This window comes from Rattus norvegicus, chromosome 5, assembly GCF_036323735.1.
Source record: "Rattus norvegicus strain BN/NHsdMcwi chromosome 5, GRCr8, whole genome shotgun sequence".
Lineage (NCBI taxonomy): Eukaryota > Metazoa > Chordata > Mammalia > Rodentia > Muridae > Rattus > Rattus norvegicus.
In genome coordinates, this window is record NC_086023.1 from 72,148,465 (window position 1) to 72,173,991 (window position 25,527).

The following is a 25,527-nucleotide window of genomic DNA, read 5'->3' on the forward strand; positions in this document are numbered from 1 at the left end:
TGGAAGTTATCACAACTGAAAATTGATCAGTGTTTCTCTCTTTGACATCTGGTAGCAGGAAGAATACGGGAGCACACTATGAGAAGGCACCTGAGTCATATTGAACTGATGAGTCCAGTACTTTGCTTTTTGTTTCTATTCCACTCCACTCCATGCCTTTTACCCACCTATACACCACACCAAGCTCTAGGAGATACAAGATGCCAGATGAACCTTGACCACAGATGACTCAGTGTGGGTAGCCATGGTTTAGAGGAGCTCAGGTGTTCCAGGAAAAGGACTCAGGATATGCAGCAAAACCTATGAGACTGACAGCTCTGAACTTTGAAAGTCACGACCTTGCTTCTCTTTTTTTCCTCCATCTTTATTAAATTGGGTGTTTCTTACGTACATCTCAGTTGTTATTCCGTTCCTGCCCTCCAGGCCAACATCCTCCTAACACCTTCCCCTCCCCTTCAATATGGGTGTTCCCCTCCCCTTCTATATGGGTGTTCCCTCCTCTTCAATATGGGTGTTCCCTCCCCTTCTATATGGGTGTTCCCTCCCCCTCTATATGGGTGTTCCCTCCCCTTCTATTTGGGTATTCCACTCCCCTTCTATATAGGTGCTCCACTCCACATCCTCCCCCAATTACCGCCCTCCCCCCAACAATCACATTCACTAGGGATTCAGTCTTGGCAGGACCAAGGCTTCCCCTCCCATTGGTGCTCTACTAGGCTATTCATTGCAACCTATGAAGTTGGAGCACAGGGTCAGTCCATGTATAGTCTTTAGGGAGTGGCCCAGTCCCTGGAAGCTCTGGTTGGTTGACTGCCATTGTTGTTCAGATGGGATCTCAAGCCCCTTCAAGCTATTTCAGTCCTTTCTCTGAATTTTTCAATGGGGGTCCCGTTCTCGGTTCAGGGGTTTGCGGCTGGCATTCGCCTCTGTATTTGCCATATTCTGGTTGTGTCTCTCAGGACAGATCTACATCTAGTCCCTGTCAGCCTGCACTTCTTTGCCTCATCCATCTTTTCTAGTGTGGTGGCTGTATATGTATGGGCCACATGTGGGGCAGTCTCTGAATGGGCGTTCCTTCAGCCTCTGATCTAAACTTTGTCTCCCTATTCCCTCCCAAGAGTATTCTTGTTCCCCTTTTAAAGAAGGAATGAAGCATTCACATTTTGGTCATCCTTCTTGAGTTTCATGTGTTCTTTGCATCTAGGGTAATTCGAGAATTTGGGCTAATAGCCACTTATCAATGAGTGCATACCATGTGTGTTTTTCTGTGGTTAGGTTACCTCACTCAGGATGATATTTTCCAGTTCCAACCATTTGCCTATGAATTTCATAAAGTCATTGTTTTTGAAAGCTGAGTAGTATTCCATTGTGTAGAGGTACCACAATTTCTGTATCCATTCCTCTGTTGAAGGGCATCTGGGTTCTTTCCAGCTTCTGGCTATTATGAATAAGGCTACTATGAACATAGTGGAGCATGTCTCTTTGTTGTATGTTGGGGTATCTTTTGGGTATATGCCCTAGAGTGGTATAGCTGGGTCCTCAGGTAGTTCAATGTCCAATTTTCTGAGGAACCTCCAGATTTCCAGAATGGTTGTACCAGTTTGCAATCCCACCAACAGTGGAGGAGTGTTCCTCTTTCTCCACATCCTCGCCAGCATCTGCTGTCACCTGAGTTTTTGATCTTAGCCATTCTCACTGGTGTGATGTGAAATCTCAGGGTGGTTTGATTTGCATTTCCCTTATGACTAAATACATTGAACATTTCTTCAGGTGCTTCTCATCCATATGTCATTCCTCAGCTGTGAATTCTTTGCTTAGATCTGAACCTCATTTTTTTAATAGTGTTATTTGTCTCCTCCCTGCATTGTCCTAACAAAAGTGTCCTTTCCCTTACAGAAGCTAAGTAGTTTTATGAGATCCCATTTGTCAATACTTGATCTTACCATAAGACATTGGTGTTTTGTTCAGGAAATTTTTTCCAGTGCCCATGTCTTCAAGATTTCTCCCCATTTTTCTTCTATTAGTTTGAGTGTATCTGGTTTGATGTTGAGATCCTTGATCTACTTGGACTTAAGCTTAGTACAGGGTGATAAGAATGGATCAATTTGCATTCTTCTACAGGCTGACCTCCAGTTGAACCAGCACCATTTGCTGAAACTGCTATCTTTTATCCATTAGATGGTTTTGGCTTCTTTGTCAAAAATCAAGTGACCATAGGTGTGTGGGTTCATTTCTGGGTCTTCAATTCTATTCCACTGGTCTATCTGTCTGTCTCTGTACAAATACCATGCAGTTTGTGTGACTATTGCTCTGTAATACTCCTTGAGTTCAGGGACAGTGATTCACCCAGAAGTCCTTTTATTGTTGAGGATAATTTTAGCTATCCTGGGTTTTTTGTTATTCCAGATGAATTTTCAAATTGTTCTGTCTAACTCTGAAGAATTGGGTTGGAATTTTGATGGGTATTGTATTGAATCTGTAGATCGCTTTTGGTAAAATGGCCATTTTTACTATATTAATCCTGTCAATTCATGAGCATGGGAGATCTTTCTATCTTCTGAGAATTCTTCAATTTCTTTCTTCAGAGACTTGAAGTTCTTATCATACAGATCTTTCACCTGCCTGGTTAAAGTCACACAGAGGTATTTTATATTATTTGGGACTATTATGAAGGGTGTCATTTCCCTAATTTCTTTCTTGGCTTGTTTCTCTTTGCTGTAGAGGAAGGCTACCAATTTATTTGAGTTAATTTTATACCCATCCACTTTGCTGAAGGTTTTTATCAGGTTTAGTAGTTCTCTGGTGGAACTTTGGGTATCACTTAAACATACAATCATATCGTCTGCAAATAGTGATATTTTGACTTCTTCTTTTCCAATCTGTATCCCTTTGATCTCCTTTTGTTGTCTGATTGCTCTGGCAAGGACTTCAAGAACTATATTGAATAAGTAGGGAGAGAGTGGACAGCCTTGTGTAGTCACTGATTTTAGTGGTCTTGCTTCAAGTTTCCCTCCATTTAGTTTAATATTAGCTACTGGTTTGCTGTATATGGCTTTTACTATGTTTAGGTATGGGCCTTGAATTCCTGTTTTTTCCAGGACTTTTATCATGGAGGCGTGTTGAATATTGTCAAATGTTTCTCGGCATCTAATGAAATGATCATGTAGTTTTTATCTTTCAGTTTACTTGTACAGTGTATTACGTTGATGGTTTTCCATATATTAAACCATCCCTTCATCCCTGGAATGAAGCCTACTTGATCATGATGGATGATTGTTTTGATATGCTCTTGGATTCGTTTTGCAAGAATTTTATTGATTATCTTTGCGTCGATATTCATAAGTGAAATTTGTCTGAAGTTATCTTCTGTTGGGTCTTTGTGTGGTTTAGTAGTAATTTTGGTTTCATAGAAGGAATTTGGCAGCTCCCATCTCTTTCAAATTTGTGGAATAGTTTTCGATAGTATTGGTATGAGGTCTTCTATGAAGTTCTGATAGAATTCTGCACTGAACGCATCTGGACCTGGGCTCTTTTTGGTTGGGAGACTTTTAATGACTGCTTCTATTTCTTTAGGAGTTAAGGGGTTGTTTAAAGGGTTTTTCTGTTCCTGTTAATTCCATTTGGTTCATGACTTCTCTTAGTCTGTCTATGCCTCTGTTTAATTTCTGTTTCCATGATCTGTCCATTGATGAGAGTGGGGTGTTGAAATCTCCTGCTATTATTGTGTGAGGTCCAATGTGTGTTTTGAGCTTTAGTAAGGTTTCTTTTACGTATGTAGGTGCCCTTGTATTTGGGGCATAGATATTTAGGATTGAGAGTTCATCTTGTGGATTTTTCCTTTGATTAATATGAAGTGTCCTTCCTTATCTTTTTTGATGACTTTTGGTTGAAAAACGATCTTATTCAATATTAGAATGTATACTCCAGCTTGCTTCTTCAGCTTGCTTGCTTCATTTGCTTGAAAAGTTGTTTTCCAGCCTTTTACTCTGAGGTAGTGTCTCTCTTTGTCTCTGCTGTGTGTTTCCTGTAGGCAGGAAAATGCTCAATGGGTCCTCATTGCATATCCAGTTTGTTAATCTGTGTCTTTTTATTGGGGAATTGAGTCCATTGATGTTGAGAGATATTAAGGAATAGTGATTGTTGCTCCCTGTTATATTCGTGTTTGGATGTGAGATTATGTTTGTATGCTTGTCTTCTCTTTGTTTTGTTGCAAAACAGTTAGTTTATTCCTTTTTCTAGGGTGTAGCTTGCCTCTTTGTGTTGGGCTTTACCGTTAACTATCCTTTGTAGGGCTGGATTTGAAGAAAGTTATTGTGTAAATTTGGTTTTGTCATGAAATATATTGGTTTCTCCATCTATGTTAATTGAGAGTTTTACTGTATACAGTAACCTGGGCTGGTATTTGTGTTCTCTTAGGGTCTGTATGACATTTGTCGAGGATCTTCTGGCTTTCATAGTCTCTGGTGAGAAGTCTGAAGTAATTCTGATAGGTCTGCCTTTATATGTTCCTTGATCTTTTTCCCTTACTGCTTTTAATATTCTTTCTTGGTTTTGTACATTTGGTGTTTTGACTATTATTTGACAGGAGGAGTTTCTTTTTTGGTCCACCCTACTTGGAGTTCTGTAGGCTTCTGGTATGTTTATGAACATCTCTTTCTTTAGGTTAGGGAAGTTTTCTTCTATGATATTGATGAAGATATTTATGGTACTTTGAGTTGGGAGTCTTCACTCTCTTCTATACCTATTATCCTTAGGTTTGATCGTCTCATTGTGTCTTGGATTTCCTGTATGTTTGGGCCAGAGTCTTTTTCTGTTTTACAATATCTTTGGCAGTTGTGTCAATGATTTCTATGGAATCTTCTCCTCCTGAGATTTTCTCTTCTATCTCTTGAATTCTGTTGGTAATGCTTGTATCTTTGGCTCCTTGTCTCTTACTTTGGTTTTCTATATCCAGGGTTGTCTCCCTCTGTGCTTTCTTTATTGCTTCTATTTCCATTTTTAATTCATTCACCTGTTTGATTGTGTTTTCCTGGAATTCTTTCAGGGATTTTTGCATTTCTTCTCTATAGGCTTCTGCTTGTTTATTTGTGTTTTCCTGCATTTCTATAAGGGAGTTCTTCATGTCTTTCTTAAAGTCCTTCATTATCATGATCAAATGTGATTTTAAATCTAGATCTTGCTTTTCCGATAGTTTTGGATATTCAGTGTTAGCTAAGGTGGGAGAATTTGGCTCTGATGAGATATAATCTTGGTTTCTGTTGCTTGGGTTCCTGTGTTTGCCTCTCGCCATAAGGTTGTCTCTGGTATTTCCTTGCTCTGCTATTTCTGACAGTCGTTAGACTATCCTATAGGCCTATGTTTCTGGAGTCCTGTAGACCTGTTTTCCTGTTCTCTTTCAGCCTGTTATGGGGACAGAGTGTTCTGCTTTCACTCGTGTAGTTATTCCTGGTCTTCAGATGTTCCAGTGGAGGTGTGTCCTGAGTCCACCAGGCAGGTCGCTTGGAGCAGAATAGTTGGTCTTATCTCTGGTCTCAGGCCTGCAGTCTCTCCTCAGAGCAGGGTGTCAGCTCTCTGTGAGGGAAGCAACCAGAAGGGCCTGCCCCGCCTTCGAGCAGGACCCTCTGCACAGAGGCCCAGATTGTGCTAGGCATTTTCTTCTAGAGTCAGAAATGTGGGCAGAGAGTAGTCTCCTCTGGCTTGCAGGCATGTCTGCCCCTCTGAAGGTCTAACTCTCCCTCCCAGGGATTTGAATACAGGGAGCTGTTTGACTGGGTCCCTTCAGAACTGGGCGGAGTCTGGACCTTAGAGTTGAGTGCCCCTATCTTCCTGTTCCCAGAGGCCCTATACACTTTCCTCTTGGGCCAGGGATGTGGGCAAGGGTGGGCAGTACTGGAAGTCTCTCCTGCTCTGCAGTCTCAGCCGTGCCCACCTGTCTGGGCACTGAGCTCTCTCTCCCACGGTGTTTGGGAGCAGGGAACTGTGGGGAGGGATCAGCGAGGTTCGGGCCCCAGCTAAAACTGCCAACCTTGCTTCCCTTAATTGTCTGCTACTTTGTTTTACAGAAACCTATGCTGCTAAAGAAAATAGATAGTATACACTCAGCATGTACCAATTCTACTGTTGAAATACAGTGCTCACAGATAGTCAAGACATGGTGTCATTCACGGATATGAAACCAGGGACTGATATTAGATGATATCAAACAATTTTAATGAGAATGTTATAGACAAATCAGAACAGATGCCCAGCTGGTTGGGCACAAAGTTGAATTGTAGTTTGAATTCTATCATCTTCTAAGAAAATCTACCACAATGTTATCAGCATAACATGCGGAGAAACCTAATGGGGTTTTTGAAAGGAAATCTCTTTTTAAATTTTTATTTTTGTTTTAAAATATTTAGTTGTCAAATAAACTTAAAGTGCTTCTGTTTTCTGTCTGCTCCTAGAGCTGACCAAGTGTCACAACTTTCTGTACCCAGATCCCACCATGAGCGGGCTGATCTCCCAGGAGTACTGATATACCTGAGAGCACAGATGAGACCACCACATCTTTTCAGAGGGACCCACACAGAACACTGAGGACACAGGAACCAAGGAGAAGTCTGGGACAGGATCCTTCCAGTTTCTGTCTGGACACACAGCTGACCCTGTGCCACACATCTCTGTACTCAGATCCCTCTGGGAAAGGGATGGTCTCTCAGGAGTGCTGACACACAGGATTACAGGAGGGTCAATTCACTGTTAGAGACAGCAAGACCAGCTAACACCAGGGAAAACCAGATGGCCAGAGGCAAGTGCAAGAACCTAAGCAACAGACCAAGGCCATATGTTTTCATTAGAACCTATTTTTCCAACCACAGCAAGTCCTAGATACCTCAACAAACAGGAAAAGTAAGATTCTGGTGTAAAATACATCTTATAATGATGTTAGAGGACATTAAGTAGGACATAAGTAATTCATTTAAAGATATACAGGGCACTCAGGCTGCTTGAGCCCTGAGGTCCAGACTGCGCTCAGATTTGAAGGGACCCTGTCAAACAGCTCCCTGCACCCAAATCCCATTGGTGGGAGAGCTAGACCTTCAGAGGGGCAGACACACCTGGGAAACCAGAGGAGACTATTCTCTGCCCACATTTCTGACTCTAGAGGAAAACACCTAATGCCATCAGGGCCCCCTGCACACATGGATCCAGAAATAGGGTCAGGTCCTTCTGGTTATTACTCACACAGAGAGCTGAAACCCAGGCCCAAGGAGCAACTTCAGGCCCGAGACCAGAGGTAAGACCAACTTTACTGCTCCAAGTGACCTGCCTGGTGGACTCAGGACACATGCCCACTGGAAAAGCTAAAAGCCAGTAAACAGGAATGACTACACACCTGAAAGCAGAACACTCTGTTGCCATAACTGGCTGAAAGAAAACAGGAGAACAGGTCTACAGCACTCCTGACATACAGACCTATAGGACAGTCTAGCCACTGTCAGAAATAGCAGAGCAAGATAACACCAGAGACAACCTGATGGCAATAGACAAGCACACAAAAACAAGCAACAGAAACCAAGACTACATGGTAACATTGGAGCCCAATTCTCCCACCAAAGCAAACACTGAATATCCAAACAAACCAGAAAAGCAAGATCTAGATTTAAAATCACATTTGATCATGATGCTGGAGGACTTCAAGAAAGACATAAAGAACTTCCTTAGAGAAATGCAGGAGAACATAAATAAACAAGTAGAAGCCTATAGAGAGGAATAACAAAAATCCCTGAAAGAATTCCAGGAAAAAACAATCAAACAGGTGAATGAATGAAAAATGGAAATAGAAGCAATAAAGAAAGCACAATGGGAAACAACCCTGGACATAGAAAACCCAAGGAAGAGACAAGGAGCCGCACATACAAGCATCACCAACAAAATACAAGAGATAGAAGACAGAATCTCAGAAGCAGAAGATTCCATAGAAATCATCAACACAACAGTCAAAGATAATGTAAAATGGAAAGAGCTACTGGTCCAAAACATACAGGAAATCAAAGATACAATGAGAAGATCAAACCTAAGGATAATAGGTAAAGAAGAGAGTGAAGACTCCCAGTTCAAAGGACCAGTAAATATCTTCAACAAAATCACAGAAGAAAACTTCCCTAATGTAAAGAAAGAGATGCCCATAAGCATACAAGAAGCCTACAGAACTCCAAATACAATGGACCAGAAAAGAAACTCCTCACATCACATAATAGTCAAAACACCAAATGCACAAAATAAGGAAATAATATTAAAAGCAGTAAGGGAAAAAGGTCAAGGAACATATAAAGGCAGACCTATCAGAATCACACCAGATCTCTCATCAGAGAATATGAAAGCCAAAAGATCCTGGACAGATGTCATACAGACCCGAAGAGAACACAAATGCCAGCCCAGGTTACTGTATCCAGCAAAACTCTCAATTAACATAAATGGAGAAACCAAGATATTCCATGACAAAACAAAATTTACACAATATCTTTCTACAAATCCAGCATTACAAAGGATAATAAATGGTAAAGCCCAACATAAGGAGGCAAGCTATACCCTAGAAAAAGCAAGAAAATAATCGTCTTGGCGACAAAACAGAGAGAAGAAAAGCACACAAACATAACAGGAAGCAATAATCACTATTCCTTAATATCTCTCAACATCAATGGTATCAACTCTCCAATAAAAAGACATAGATTAACAAACTGGATACACAATGAGGACCCTGCATTCTGCTGCCTACAGTAAACATACCGCAGAGACAAAGTCAGACACTACCTCAGAGTGAAAGGCTGGAAAACAAATTTCCAAGCAAATGGTCGGAATAAGCAAGCTGGAGTAGCCATTCTAATATCGAATAAAATTGATTTTCAACTAAAAGTCTTCAAAAAAAGATAAGGAAGGACACTTCATATTCATCAAAGGAAAAATCCACTCTCAATCCTAAATATCTATGCTCCAAATACAAGCTCACCTACATACATAAAAGAACCCTTACTGAAGCTCAAAGCACACATTTCAACGCACACCACAATAGTAGGAGATTTCAATGCCCTACTCTCATCAATGGACAGATCATGAAAACAGAGATTAAACAGAGACAGAGACAGACTAAGAGAAGTTATGAGCCAAAAGGATTTAACAGATATTTATAGAACATTCTATTATAAAAACAAAAGGATATACATTCTTATCAACACATCATGGTACTTTCTCCAAAATTGACCATATAATTGGTCATAAAACAGGCCTCAACAGATGCAGAAAGATAGAAATAATCCCATGTGTCCTATCAGACCACCACTGGCTAAAGATGGTCTTCAATGACAATAAGGGAAGAACACCCACATATATATAAAAGTTGAACAACATTCTATTCAATGATAACCTTGTCAAGGAAGAAATACAGAAAGAAATAAAAAACTTCTCAGAATTTAATGAAAATTAAGGTACAACATACCCAAACTTATGGGAAACTGAAAGCTGTTCGGAGAGGAAAACTCATAGCTCTGAGTGCCTGCAGAAAAGAAACAGGAGAGAGCATATATCAGCAACTTGACAATACACATTAAAGCTCTAGAACAAAAAGAAGCAAATACACTCAGGAAGAGTAGAAGGCAGGAAATAATCAAACTCAGAGGTTAAAACAACCAAGTAGAAACAAAAAGGACCATAGAAAGAATCAAAAGAAACAAAAGTTGGTTCTTTGAGAAAATCAACAAGATAGATAAACCCTCCACAAGACTAATGAGAGGACACAGAGAGTGTGTCCAAATTAACAAAATCAGAAAAGGAAAGTGAGACATAACAACAGAATGAGAGGAAATTCAAAAAATCATCAGATCCTACTACAGGAAGTGGACAATTCCTAGACAGATAGCAGGTACCAATGTTAAATCAGGAACAGAAAAACCATTTAAACAACCCCATAACTCCTAAAGAAATAGAGGCAATCATTGAAGGTCTCCCAACCAAAAAGAGCCCAGGTCCAGACAGGTTCAGTGGTTCAGTGCAGAATTCTATCAGACCTTCATAGAAGACCTCATACCAATACTATCCAAACTATTCCACAAAATTGAAACAGACAGAGCACTACTCAATTCCTTCTATGGAGCCACAATTACTCTTATACCTAAACCACACAAAGACCCAACAAAGAAAGAGAACTTCAGACCAATTTCCCTTATGAATATCGACGCAAAAATACTCAATAAAATTCTGGCAAACCAAATCCAAGAGCACATCAAAACAATCATCCACCATGATCAAGTAGGCTTCATCCCAGGCATGCAGGGATGGTTGAATATACGGAAAACCAACAACATAATCCATTATATAAACAAAGTGTAAGAACAAAACCACATGATCATTTCATTAGATGCTGAGGAAGCATTTGACAAAATTCGTCACTCCTTCATGATAAAGGTCTTGCAAAGAATAGGAATTCAAGGCCCATACCTAAACATAGTAAAAGCCATATACAGCAAACGAGTCACTAACATTAAACTAAATGGACAGAAATTGAAACAATCCCACTAAAATCAGGGACTAGACAAGGCTGCCCACTCTCTCCCTACTTATTCAATATAGTTCTTGAAGTCCTTGCCAGAGCAATCAGACAACAAAAGATGATCAAAGGGTTACAGATTGGAAAAGAAGAAGTCAAAATATCACTATTTGCAGATGATATGATAGTATATTTAAGTGATCCCAAAAGTTCCACCAGAGAACTACTACACCTGATAAAAAACCTTCAGCAAAGTGGCTGGGTATAAAATTAACTCAAATAAATCAGTAGCCTTCCTCTACACAAAAGAGAAACAAGCCGAGAAAAAAATTGGGGAAACGACACAATTCATAATAGTCCCAAATAATATAAAATACCTTGGTGGGACTTTAACCAAGCAAGTGAAAGATCTGTATGATAAGAACTTCAAGCCTCTGAAGAAAGAAATTGAAGAAGACCTCAGAAGATGGAAAGATCCCCATGCTCATGAATTGGCAGGATTAATACAGTAAAAATGGCCATTTTACCAAAAGCGATCTACAGATTCAATGCAATCCCCATCAAAATACCAATCCAATTCTTCAGAGAGTTAGACAGAACAATTTGCAAATTCATCTGGAATAACAAAAAACCCGGGATAGCTAAAACTATCCTCAACAATAAAAGGACTTGTGGGGGGGGGGTACTATCCCTGAACTCAAGCAGTATTAAAGAGCAATGGTGTTAAAAACTGCATGGTATTCGTACAGAGACAGACAGATAAACCAGTGGAATAGAATTAAAGACCCAGAAATAAAACCACACACCTATAGTCAATTGATTTTTGACAAAGGGGCCAAAACCATCCAATGGAAAAAAGATAGCATTTTCAGCAAATGCTGCTGGTTCAACTAGAGGTCAGTATGTAGAGGAACACAGATCGATCCATGCTTATCACCCTGTACAAAGCTTAAGTTTCAGTGGATCTAGGACCTCCACATCAAACCAGATCCCCTAAATAAATAGAAGAAAAGTGGGGAAGCATCTCGAACACATGGGCACTGGAGAAAATTTCCTGAAAAAATAACAATGGCTCAAGTTCTAAGATCAGGAATCGACAAATGGGATCTCATAAAATTGCAAGGTTTCTGTAAGGGAAAGGACACTGTTGTTAGGAGAAAATGGCAACCAACAGATTGGGAAAAGGTCTTTACCAATCCTACAACTTATAGAGGGCTTATATCCAAAATATACAAAGAACTCGAGAAGTTAGACCGCAGGGTAATAAATAATTCTAAAAATTGGGATTCAGAGCTAAACAAAGAATTCACAACTGAGTAATGCCAAATGGCTAAGAAGCACCAGAAGAAATGTTCAACATGTTTAGTCATAAGGGAAATGCAAATCAAAACAACCCTGAGATTCTACCTAGCACCAGTCAGAATGGCTAAGATCAAAAACTCCATCGACAGCAGATGCTGGCGAGGATGTGGAGAAAGAGGAATATTCCTCCACTCTTGGTGGGATTGCAGATTGGTAAAAACCATTCTGGAAATCAGTCTGGAGGTTCCTCCTAAAATTGGACATTGCACTACCTGAGGACCCAGCTATAACTCTCTTGGACGTATACCCAAAAGATGCTCCAACATATAACAAAGACACATGCTCCACTATGTTCATCGCAGCCTTATTTTTAATAGCCAGGAAGAACCCAGATACCCTTCAACAGAGGAATGGATACAGAAAATGTGGTACATCTACACAATGGAATATTACTCAGTTATCAAAAAGGACTTTATGAAATTCATAGGCCAATGGATGGAACTGGAAAATATCATCCTCAGTGAGGTAATCCAATCACAGAAAAACACATATGGTATGCACTCATTGATAAGTGGCTATTAGCCCAAATGCTTGAATTACCCTAGATGCACAGAACACATGAAACTCAAGAAGGATGACCAAAATGTGAATGCTTCACTCCTTCTTTAAAAGGGGAACAAGAATACTCTTGGGAGGGAATAGGGAGGCAAAGTGTAGAGCAGAGGCTGAAGTAACACCCATTCAGAGCCTGCCCCACATGTGGCCCATACATCCACACCCACCAAACTAGATAAGATGGATGAAGCAAAGAAGTACAGGCTGACAGGAACCAGATGTAGATCTGTCCTGAGAGACACGGCAGAATACAGCAAATACAGAGGCGAATGCCAACAGCAAACCACTGAACTGAGAACAAGACCCCCATTGAAGGAATCAAAGGACTAAAAGAGCTGAAGGGGCTTGAGACCCCATATGAACAACAATGGCAACCAACCAGAGACTCCAGGGTCTAAGCCACTATCTAAAAACTATACATGGACTGACCCTGTACTCCAACAGCATAGATAGCAATAAATATCCTAATAATGGCAGCAGTGGAAGAGGAAGCCCTTGGTCCTGACAAGACTGGAAACCCAGTGAAGGGCATTCTTGGCAGGAGGGAAGTATTGGGGTGAGGATTGGGAGGGGACACCCTCATTGAATGGGATGGGGAGGAGTTAGGGTGATGTTGGCATTGAAATCAGAAATAGCATAAGATTTGAAATGTAAATAAGAAATACCCAATTTAATAAAGATGGAAAAAAAGAAATACAGGACAACACAGGTAAACAGGCAGAAGATCTTAAAGAGGAAACACAAAAATCCCTTAACGAAAGACACAGCCAAACAGTTGAAGGAATTGAAAAAAAACCATCCAGGATCTAAAAATGGAAATAGACACAATAAAGAAATCAGAACAGAAGACAACCCTAGAGATAGAAAACGTAGCAAAGAGGTCAGAAGTCATAGATGCAAGTATCACCAACAAAATACAAGAGATAGAAGAGAGAGTCTGAGGGGCAGAAGATACCATAGGTACATTGACACAACAGGTAAAGAAAAGGCAGAAGAGAAACCATCCAGGAAATCCAGGACACAATGTGTGTAGAGAGCTGCAACATGCCGCGCCTCAAAGATGGCGCTGGTTTCGGCCTTCCACCCTCCCAACGGTGAGTGCTGCTTGCAGTAAACAAGTCCTTATTTGGCTATGTCTGCCTGCCCCGCTAGCTTCCGCATAGTGACAGCCTATCTACATGACCCACGTGGCTTGCTAGGACTGGCCAGTGCTAGCTATTTAAGTGTGGTGCAGGGCATTCCCCGGAAAGAGAGACAGTAAGAAGGAAGAGAGTGAGGAGAGAGAGAGCCAGAAGAAAGAGAGAGAGTCAGAAGGTTGTATCAAGGTTCCTGAGTAAAAGTGCTTGAAGAAGATCTCCTGTGGTCGTGTCTTCCTTGCTGGTCGAGGTTGGGTGCGGCAACAATGTGAAGATCAAACCTAAAGATGATAGGTGTAGAAAAGAGTGAAGACTCCCAAATTAAAGGACCAGTAAATATCTTCAACAAAATTATAGAAGAAAGCTTCCCGAACCTAAAGAAAGAGATGCCCATAAGCATACAAGAAGCATACAGAACTCCAAATTGATTGGACTGGAAAAGAAATTCCTCCCGTTACATAATAGTCAAAACACCAAGTGCACAAAACAAAGAATATTAAAAGCAGTAAGGGAAAGAGGTCAAGTGACATATAAAGGCAGACCTATCAGAATTATACCAGACTTCTCACCAGGACTATGGAAGTTAGAAGATGCTGGACAGACGTCATACAGACTCTAAGAGCACAAATGCCAGCCCAGGCTACTATATCCAGCAAAACTCTCAATTATCATAGATGAAGAAACAAAAATATTCCATGACAAAACCAATTTCCACAATATCTTTCCACAATTGCAGACCTACAACAGATAATAGATGGAAAACACAAACACAAGGAGGGAAACTACACCATAAAAAAGTAAGAAAGTAATCTAATACCAACTAACCCAAAAGAGGATAGACACACAAAAATAATTCTACCTGCAACAACAAAAATAGCAGGAAACAACAATCATTGATGCCTAATATCTCTCAGTATCAGTGGACTCACTTCCCCAATAAAAAGACATAGACTAACAGACTGGACATGTAAACAGGACCCAGAATTTTGCTGCATACAGAAAACACACATTTGTGACAAAAACAGACACTTCCTCCGAGTACAAGACTGGGAAAATTTTTTCCCATCAAATGGTCCCAAGAAGCAATCTGGAGTAGCCATTCTAATATCGAATTGACTTTCAACCAAAAGGAATCCAAAAGATAAAGAAGGACTTCATAGTCATCAAAGGAAAAGTCCACCATGATGAACCCTCAATTCTGAATATCTATCTTCCAAATGCAAGGGCACCTATATTTATAGCAAAAAACCTTACTAAATCTCAAAGAAAACACGGTGACTCACCCAATACTACTGGAAGACTTCGACACCATATTATCATGAATGGACAGGTCATGAAAAGAAAAACTAAACAGAGATACAAGAAGCTAACAGAAGTTATGAACCAAATGGATTTAACAGAATCTGTAGAATATTTCATCCTAAAACAAAAGAATATACCCTCTTCTCAGCACCTCATGGTACCTTCTCCAAACCTGACCATATAATCAGTCACAACCAAGGCCTCAACATGTACAACAAAGTACAAATAAACCCATACATCTATCAGATCACCATGGACTAAGGCTGGTCTTCAATAATAACAAAACAACAGAAAGCCCACATACACATGGAAGCTGAACAATGCTCTACTCAGTCATAACTTGGTCAGGGAAGAAATGAAGAAATTAAATACTTTACAGAATTTAATGAAAATGAAAAACGAAGGCACAACATACCCAAACTTACTTATGAGATACAACGAAAGCAGTGCTAAGAGGAAAACTCATCGCTCTGAGTGCCTCGCAAAAGAAACTGGAGAGAGTATACACTAGCAGCTTGGCTTGAACATTGGGTATAGAAGGATGCAGATTCAAGTTTTTAAGACTTGAGTGATAGTCTGAGCTTATAATCATCAATGTGAGAGAGCACTGTTTTGAAAAATAATACATTAAAAAGAGCAAAAGTATCTCAGAGCCATTTTAAAATGCTGGAAATTTATCTTACATTCAAACCAACATACCTTTAACAATTTTTTAATGAAACCCAAGTTATCAACTAAGCCACAATTTAAAAATTAAATATTCTGACGTGACTCAACTGAAAAGTCTACTGCTCTGACACTTACATACTGAGCAGGGACAGGAGGAAACACTAAGGTCTTTGTTCACCTTAATTAAGCCAATGTATTTCTGAAACAGAGAGTCAAAGAAAGCCTGAGTGAGTTGGTCCTCAGTAAAGAAACTGAGTCCTGATCAAAAGGCATTTAGAAACCTTGTCTTCTGCACTATACCTAATAAACATGCCTGAAGTCTCAGGTTCGGCAGCAATGGTTGCCGTACTGTCAGACTCCAGCATCCCTGTGTGCAACTTTGTGTCTCTGTATCTGGTCTCTCCTTCCTTCATTCCTTAGCCATCTCTAGTCACCATTCCAGGACACAAACAGCATGGGACTAGGCACTAATGGGACTGAAAACATCTGAAATAAAAGCATTGCTATTCACAGTGTACAATATTCTTATTCATTGGTACTCTGTAGTGGGGTGGCAGGGTTCATGCAAAGAATGCATGTTGTGGGTTTGGCATAGAGGCCTGTGATATCATATGAAAATGTCAAAGGTACCACAAACATATCAGATGCATTTTGTATTCGATTTCTATTAACTTTTGGTCCCTGGGCATTTGGAAACCTGGTACATATTCGCAACTTTTACACTTAGTGATTCTCACATTTGGGCTTATGAATCAGTTTAAGAAGAGGGGTGTGGATGGGAGGAGAAGCCCTTGGTCCTGTCAAGGCTGGATCCCCCAGTGCAGGGGAATGTCAGGGGGGTGGTTAGGGAGGGGGACACCCTCATAGAAGAAGGGGAGGGGTATGGGATAGGAGGATTATGGACAAGAAACCTGGAAAGGGGATAATATTTGAAATGTAAATAAAAATATCCAATTAAAAATAAAGAAAAACAAAAGAAGTGGGGTATGTTCCACCTCATAAAAAGCCTGCATGTAAGTTGCAGACATTCTTGATACTGTGACAAAAAATTTAAGGTGAGATTGGAGGGGTTGGCCAAAACAAAAGAAATAATGTTTTCACATGCTTAAAGTCTGGTAATAATCAAAAGTAATAGACATCCCATCAAGATAGCATATTTAGTAAACAAGCTTGACATGCCCCGCCCCCATGACCTACATTCTGGAAAGAATCAACTCATGCAACTTGTCCCCCGCCCTCCACGTATTTCATTGCTCCCCTGCATAAATGACAAATAAATAAACAAAGCTAGCTTTTATTAACAAAGATAAAGATAAAGGCTTAGAAAGAGTGATACCAGAATATGTTGGTATAAGGCCATTGGCAGAAATGGATCAATGTCACTAAGAAATAACAACTCTCTATAGGTTCTCTGCACTAACAAAATTCCTTTTCAAGAGCAACAGGAGAAAAAGACAGGATTCAGGACGTTCATCATTAAACTATAAACCTGGACCTACCAGAAGTTTATCGCTGAGCAAAGAATGAAACATTTCAGGGGAGATGTGAAGAGATGAGGACAAACAGGACAAGAGAAAGGGATTGGAGAATAAAGTCAAAGCCCTGCTGTCACCATGACCTAAGCAATATCCATGAGCCTGGGCAGGGCCGTCCACCTTTACCCTGAGCTCAGATCGCTCCTTTCGACAAGTCGTCTACAGAAAAGGACAACAATATTCAATTTACTTTGGAGTTTCAACTTATCTGAAAATATTAACTGATTTTATCTCATTAATCACTGACTATTTTAATCTTCCTGAACCTGTGAGTACCTCCCAGGGAGATGTGAACGCATCTCTGTTGGCTTTGGCTGTGTGCGCCCACTGTTCTCTCTTCTAGAAGACCTCCTCTGCCAGTCTGCACTCTTGAGGATGCAGAAGGCATCAACTTATCAAACCTGATGTCAGCCCATCACTCCAAACCAGAACCGGCTCTTTATCAGGATCCTCTGCCTTAGGTGGAATTGAAGCTAACCGTTCTCTCACATCAGAAGTACAGAAATCCCTCCCATCACTCATTGATCATCCCCAATTCTTCTTCTTCCCTGATCTCTTCTTGTAGATGTGCATGTGGAAGACGTTATCAATGCTAATGGAGTGGATATTAGGGCATACATGTGGCTCTAGTAGTGAATGGCTTTAGATAAAAGCTCAGTTAAGAAACAGTAGCTGGGATTCCTCCCTGTGGCACCTGAACTTCACTTACTATGACACTGACCTCCGTAATTGTGTTTTCCAACTTAGTAAAACCTCAAAGAAAGCTGGGAACTTGACTTACTTTGTTTATCACTAGCAAGTTAACTCTGAATTTGAAAGAATGAATAATCTAACCAAAAAGTTAATTAGAGTTTTGGGAATAGAGACATTTGCACATTTGTCTGTCTGCTTCCTGAGTTTAGATGTCATCTTCCCCAGTATTTCCACACAGCCCACTGGATGCACTTAATTCAGACATTACCAAGGATAGGGTTATAAATGCAGTTCATGGTGTGTGAGAGATGAAGACACATGTGTAGATCCATTTGGAGCAAACTCTAATCCTCAGTAAATTTAGCTGAGTGTGACTAGTGAGGGGAAAGAATGAAAATATCTCTCTCTAAACAAGGGTTCTCTTTTTTTATTTTATTTCTGAGAATATACGTTGATTACATTTCTCCCTTCAGTTTCCTCCCTCCAAACCCCCTCATGTACTCCTCCTGTCTCACAAATTTATGGCCATTTTAACTAATTGTTATTACAGGAACACATATTTTCTTTGACTTTATCACTAGCCAATATGTATATTTACATACATAAACTGCTAAAAACAACCTGTTTGGTCTGTATAAGGCTACCTCCCTGCTTGTTTTCAGGGATTACTATCTGGAAATGTATAACTAACTGGTGTGCTCTTCCCTGGGAAAGGCTATGTCACCCATCCCAGATTTACTGAATTGCTTGGGTCCTTTGTGAGGGGTTGTGGCATTGTGAGCTCTTCCCAGTGCAGTTTGGAATATTTATTAGTGTCTTCTTTATTCAGGTCATATTCGGGCACTCACATTGGTGAGACATTACATGTGTAGCTTCTGGTTTTACTGAGGGACACAGTCTCACAGCAAAGTTCCTGATATTCTGGCCACTACAATCACTCAGTCATGTCTTTGGAAATATTCCTTGAGCCATAAGCATAGAAGTGTCTCGTTGATGCATCTAATGGGACTGGGCTCCTCAACTCTGCATGTTTATTAGTGGTGTTTTTTTTAATGGTCTCTTTTCTGTTCCAAAAGAAAACTGTCCTTGATGAAGAGTGAAAACTCCACTTACCTGGGTACAACTACAAATGTATATAGACTGTTGTCAGAGACTTAGCTGGTTTAAGGGCTGTAGATTCTCCTGAACAATGGTGATTTCATTAGCACTGAGTAGTTAGCATGATTCTAGAAGCAAGCATGCTCTCCCTGTTTTTGGGTAGGTAATATGTACAATTACAGAAGCATTGGTCACCAACAAGCTATTGTGCCTTTATGATTACTGTGTATACTGTTCATTGAAATGGTTCATAGGGAACATAGCTGAGTAAGACTGTTGTTTGTCTCTCTTTTCATAATACCTTGCATGGTGCTTTCGGGTACCATGAAAGTTAGACCTCAGGGAGCAGGTTTTAAGGTCCAGCTCAAGAGTTTCTGGGCTCTGTTTCTGAAGAACATGGTGTCTTCAACACTAGGCATTTACTTTCCATTTCTGGGAGATAACTAAGGAGCCAAGATCTTTCCAAAATGACTAAATAATTAATTAAACTGTTCTCACATAATTGCAACTGAGTCAATCTCAGACTATGTTTGCTGGTATCTTTATGGGATGTACTTCTGTTTCAGTATGTATTTTACAGCAGCTTTAACATCCTTATTCCTCAAGCTGTAAATGATTGGATTTAGCATGGGGGTAACTACTCCATAAAATAAAGAAATGATCTTATCTGAAGTTTGGAACTTGTCTTTCCCAGTCAGATCTTGAGACTTAGGTTTTGCGTACATAGAAAAGATAGTTCCATAAAATATGACCACCACAGTCAGGTGGGCAGAGCAGGTGGAAAATGCTTTGCGTCTCCCTGAAGCTGAGTTCATTCTCAAGATTGTGTAGAGGATGAACACGTAGGAGAAAAAGATGAGTAGTAGTGGAAGAACCAGGAAAGCCATATTTGATATCACCATGGTAACAATATTGAGAGATATATCAGCACATGCTAGCTTGAGGACAGCTAAGACCTCACAAGTAAAATGGTTAATAACATTATTCCCACAGAAAGGCAGCCGCATGGCAAGGGATGTTTGCACAACTGAATTGATTCCACCAGAGAACCATGATGCAGATGCCATGGATACATACACCTCTTTGCTCATGATGACGGAGTATCTCAGAGGGTTGCAGATGGCCACGTAGCGATCAAAAGCCATCATGCCAAGAAGCAAACATTCTGTTGAGCCCATTGCAAATCCAACGAACATCTGCACTGTACAACCAGAGAAAGAAATGTTTCTTTTCTTTGAAATCAGGCTCACCAATGTTGAAGGAACAGAAGATGTTGTGTAGCAGATATCCAGGAAGGAGAGGTTGCCCAGGAAGAAGTACATGGGCGTGTGAAGATGGGAATCAAAGATGCTTGCTATGATCAGAACACCATTGCCAGTTAGAATCACTAGATACATAACAAGAACAATAACAAAATAAAGGATCTCGGTCTTTGGGTATCCAGAAAGACCCAAAAGAAGGAATTCAGAAACAAATGTCTGGTTATTTTTATCCATGTCATCCATGGTCAGCCATCATTGGAAAATCTACCATAGAACATATTCACTGCCCCCAAAACAAGTAGTGCAAAGTACCTGAAGAATTATTTTTCATGTATTAGAAAGGGTTCATTTCTTAATTTCAGACATTGATACCCCCAATAATGTATGGTATTGAATATAGTGAAATTGAGAATGTTGGAAGTAGGCATGCTCATTGCCGACATCTATCCATTTAAGAGGCACATTCAAAAGTAATTCTTTCTATTATTGAGAATACATTCTTAAACTGATGTTTCCAAACCCCTGCCTAATGACTCACTGTACACCTGACTTGTTCATTCCATCTGCCCTAGCAAGCTAGTAATGAAGAAGACAAAGCAAAAGTCTACTTTAAAAAGAAGACTGTAATTCTGAGTCAGAGGTTGATCATAGTCATAATTTTATAGCAAAATTTATTTTTAAAATAATATTTCCTTTTATGCATACACTATTAGTCCTTTGAATTACATATTATCAAAATTACTTATAAAAATTAAGTAGTATAAGCAAAAGCATAGCTGTTACCTTCATATTTTAGCCCACTCTTAGCATTTCTACGATTGTGTCTATGACAAGACCATTATATAACCAGATCCAAATGTGATGATGAATCTTGGCAAAGCATGACACATTACATCCTTTTATTCTGCCGCATGAGAGTTCAATTTGACAATTTTCTTGTTTAAAACAACTTAAAGATAATAATAATGAACGACGTAAATGAACACAGAGCTGGTGCATCTGATGCTTCTGGTTTTCTTCTGATTCAAATCTGTTTCATCTTGCCATATTATAAAGGTTGGCATAGAAACGTTGTGAAAATCCAGAATATTATTTTTTTTCATTTTATAGACAACTCCAGATTAACATAATGATAAATAGTAGAGAAATTTAAAGACTCCTTTTTAAATGCATAGTCGTTTTGTAACAAACTACCATAACATTTTAGAATGTTGCTAATAGCTTAACTTGAAGTCAATCTCATTCCAACAACAATAAAGGTCAATATAAAATAATGTAAGGTATTGTCATTATGAGGTTGGCAATGGAATTTAGAATACAGAAAATGTATATAGAGAGATATTTTGTGAAGGCTTACATACTATATCTTAGGTTAAAATTATACATGTCAAAGAAGATTGACATTTATGAGACATAATCATCAAAGAGACTCAGGAATGCTCTGGAAATTCTGGATCTAGAAATATGGAAAGAATCAGATAGGTTTGGCAAGGAAACGAAGATGGGCAAAAGTTATATGGAAAGCTGAGCCTGAGTTAGGAAAAGGCAGATTGGCTGCAGATCCATTTTTCTCAAGGCCGTCTCTGTGAGGGTGTGAGGGTTAGCACATCTAAGAAAGTAGTAAATGGGGACCATTAAAAGCGTCCCCTGACATGGTAAACATATCTGTAGACATCCTATTGTCCACAACAGAGGGTACCCAGCAAGAACCATAGGGAAATTAGTATTGATGGTGAACGAACTGTATTGATTCAACACTGTCCACAGTCCTGGGGCAATGAATTTACACTTACCTAATAGTACCTGATAAATCAAATTTCCCTGAAAGGGAATTTGAGAAATTGCTCAAGAGACATTCACTTGGTCAGAGACATTAGCAGATGGATCCATCCAGAGATATGAAAGGGAAGGAGGCACATTGACTCACCAGGACATGTGGCCATGCTGATTCTTATCATAGTGGAATCCAGGCATTTGGAGACCATCCTCCTCATCCAGACAAATGTCATGATGATACATCTTAGATGACCTAAATGACTTCTCCTGTCACAGATTTCAGTCTCCTCCTTGGCTGAAATACCATCACTTACTCAAATCACCCAGAACCAAGCCTTGCCTTGCTGTCTTTGGTTCTCTTCTGCTCCTGGGTTTACTTCTGGATAGGAAATAAGTAACAGGAGGAATCAGTTTGTGTGCCTTGCTCAAACACAGTGACTAGACACAGTGCAGGTTTTTTTTTTTTTTTTTTTGGTTCTTTTTTTTTCGGAGCTGGGGACCGAACCCAGGGCCTTGCGCTTCCTAGGTAAGCGCTCTACCGCTGAGCTAAATCCCCAGCCCCACAGTGCAGGGTTTTAACTGAATGCATCAACTTTTACTTGCTAAGCCATTTCTCCCTGTAGTATTTACAGAGTCGAGTTCAGGGTAACTTAATGTACCCAAATTGTTGGCTAGTCACAGATTTTAATTATCTTTCAGCATCTTTTAGTCAGTCTTAACAAGCAACAGTCTTAACTAGATACCCACTAGTGTCAGCACTCGTGGTAATGGGGGTAGCCAACAATCACTGAAGTATATATGAAATAGATTTAGCATCAAGGAAATATACACAGATTAGAATTATAGCCATAGAGTGAGAATCTCACTTTACAATCTGTTTTGGATTTTAGATATGGCATATAAATACCTTACCCTTCTCCATATATTACATTACATATTATAACAAAAAGTATGTGGAAGTTTCTTTAAAGAGTAACAGTTATAAAAATTACAATATAAGGTAGTAATTCACAGAAGGATTTGGGAAAAATAAATTGCCATATGGCTTCTGGCCATTTGTATTATTAATGCATAATATTGAATGTCTTTCATTACAGAAAGGCTTTAATGGACTTAACTGACTCACCCTTAGAGTGATAAACTTTCACCCTTATAAGAACCAGTTACATTTTTATAGAATTAGCTTCAGTATTCTGAAGATTCAACAAATATGCCAGATGCCATAGATGTAGCAGAATAAATATTTGTTATGCTGTATCTATTATAATTGTTCCCCAATTCCCAAAGCAATTTGAAGTTAGAGGGAGGGATGTGGGATAGAGAAACTTTTATGCGATAGGGACAGTGTCCCACAGACCCAATTAAGTGCAGCTGAGAACGTTCTCCAGCCTTAGTGACTTTAGGAGAGGAAGCAGATGTACAGTAAACAAATTACAAAGAGTACGAATCTCCAGTTTAAAACACAATCAGAAAAGCAAAGTTAACATAAGTAATTAATTATTTAAACAGTTATGACTATTATTAAATGATATAACTAAAAAGGTGATCTTAGTGCTGGAGAGATGGTTCAGCAAGTAAGAGTGTGTACTACTCTTGAAGAGGGTCTGAGGTCAGTTCCCAAGAGCCATGTCAGGCAGTTCACAACTGCCTGTAACTCCAATTCTAGAATGTTCTGATGCCTCCCTGCATGACACCTGCACTCCCAAATACATGTTCATGCACACACACACACACACACACACACACACACACACACACACTTAAAATCTTTATTTAAAAAAGAAAAATGAAAAACACTGACTACACATTTGTGAGCTGTCATTTAAATTTTCCTTTGATTCATTAACTATCTCTTGATTCATTTATTACATTAATTTCATGGATAAATTTATTACCACTCATTTTTAAATGGAAATAAAACAGGATATACTGATTTCATATGTTAAGATCACAAACCTTGGGTGTTGTTTGTTTATTTGTGTGCATGGTAAATAGTTTGGGAGGAACTCAGAGTATTATTAAAGCAAACATTTGAGGAATGTCTGCCAAGCTCTGTGTGGAGATTGATTGCAAATCATCTAAGTTCTAAAACAGAATCACTTACTTAGCAGAGCAAGCACAATATTCACACACACACACACACACACACACACACACACACACAGAGAGACAGAGAGACAGAGACAGAGACAGAGACAGAGAGATAGAGAGAGTCAGAGAGAGACAGGGAGAGACAGGGAGAGACAGGGAGGGGACAGAGTAAGAGAGAAAGAGAAATAGAGAAATATAGTTTTAAAATGTTGTAATGAAGTCAAACAATGATATTTGAATAATCAAAACCTGTGGAATTCCAATAGTCAAGATTATGTGTATTGAGAATCCTGTTTGCTTTCTTCATAGCTTTCCTATTAATTACAAACTATTCTAAAATTGCAAGATAATTTAAGTGAATAAAAATTAAAATACATGCACGAATTGTTTATATTTTTCAGTTTAGACATTTTAAACAGAAAGTCCAATGACTCCTAGTTCAACTTTCTAGTTACTCACTGGTCAACAGCTAAAAGGGGTGAAACAAAATTCAAAGTCTAATAACTCTTATTTTAATGAGTAGTGGCTACAATATCTAATATTTAAGGTGATAAATTTCTCTAAAATGTGTCTGAAGCAACAGTTTATCGTTGGTAACCAACATTAACTCGTTACTATTTTAACTGATTAATTTAATTTGATAAAACACATTTGCCACCTATGTGCAGGTTCTCTGGACACTGAGGACATAACATTGATGTAACAATTTGCACGGATCTCAGGTATAGTAAAACAAATACATACTAAAATGCACGTAATATATAAAGATCACATTGTAACCCTGGACTCTGACCCCATAGGTAGCAATGAATATCCTAGTAAGAGCACCAGTGGAAGGGGAAGCCCTGGGTCCTGCTAAGACTGAACCCCCAGTGAACTAGTCTATGGGGGGAGGGCGGCAATGGGGGGAGGGTTGGGAGGGGAACACCCATAAGGAAGGGGAGGGGGGAGGGGGATGTTTGCCCGGAAACCGGGAAAGGGAATAACACTCGAAATGTATATAAGAAATACTCAAGTTAATAAAAAAAAAATTAAAAATGAAAAAAAAAAGATCACATTGTTGTGTAAGGAAATTTTCTTCGAAAATAAAGTGGAAATATATTTCTCAATTTACATAACTCATATATTTATGTAAATATGTATATATGATGTCCAAGTTTATATAAAATGCCAGAAAATCTTGTTACAATTTTAAGGCTTTTTTTTTACTTATTCACTTTACATCCCTCCCGATTACCGCTCCCAAAATCTTTTCCCCTCCCCTTCTCCTCGGAGTGGGTGCAGTCCCCTGGGTATCCCCCTACCCTGACACATCAAGTATTTGGGAGGCTAGGTGTTTCCTCTCCCACTGAGGCCAGACAAGGCAGGCCAGCTAAATGAACATAACCCATATACAGTCAACAGCATTTGGGAAAGCTCTGCTCCAGTTGTTCAGGGCCCCCATGAAGACTAAGCTGCACATCTGCTACATATGTGCAGGGGGCCTAGGTGTCGCCCACATATGTTCTTTGGTTGGCAGTTCA

General features: G+C 39.5%; 1 protein-coding gene across 1 annotated transcript; it reads right to left on the bottom strand.

The window, feature by feature from the left end:
* Positions 1–19,417: 19,417 nt before the first annotated feature.
* Positions 19,418–20,395, bottom strand: Or13c3b (olfactory receptor family 13 subfamily C member 3B). Its single transcript, NM_001409399.1, has one exon. It carries the CDS (start codon positions 20,378–20,380, stop codon positions 19,418–19,420), a length of 963 nt encoding a protein of 320 aa, NP_001396328.1. The 5' UTR covers positions 20,381–20,395.
* Between the last annotated feature and the right edge of the window lie 5,132 nt (positions 20,396–25,527).

Coding starts and splice junctions, on each gene's coding strand:
- Or13c3b (NM_001409399.1), bottom strand. CDS start 20,380: ATGGATGACATGGATAAAAATAACCAGACATTTGTTTCTGAATTCCTT.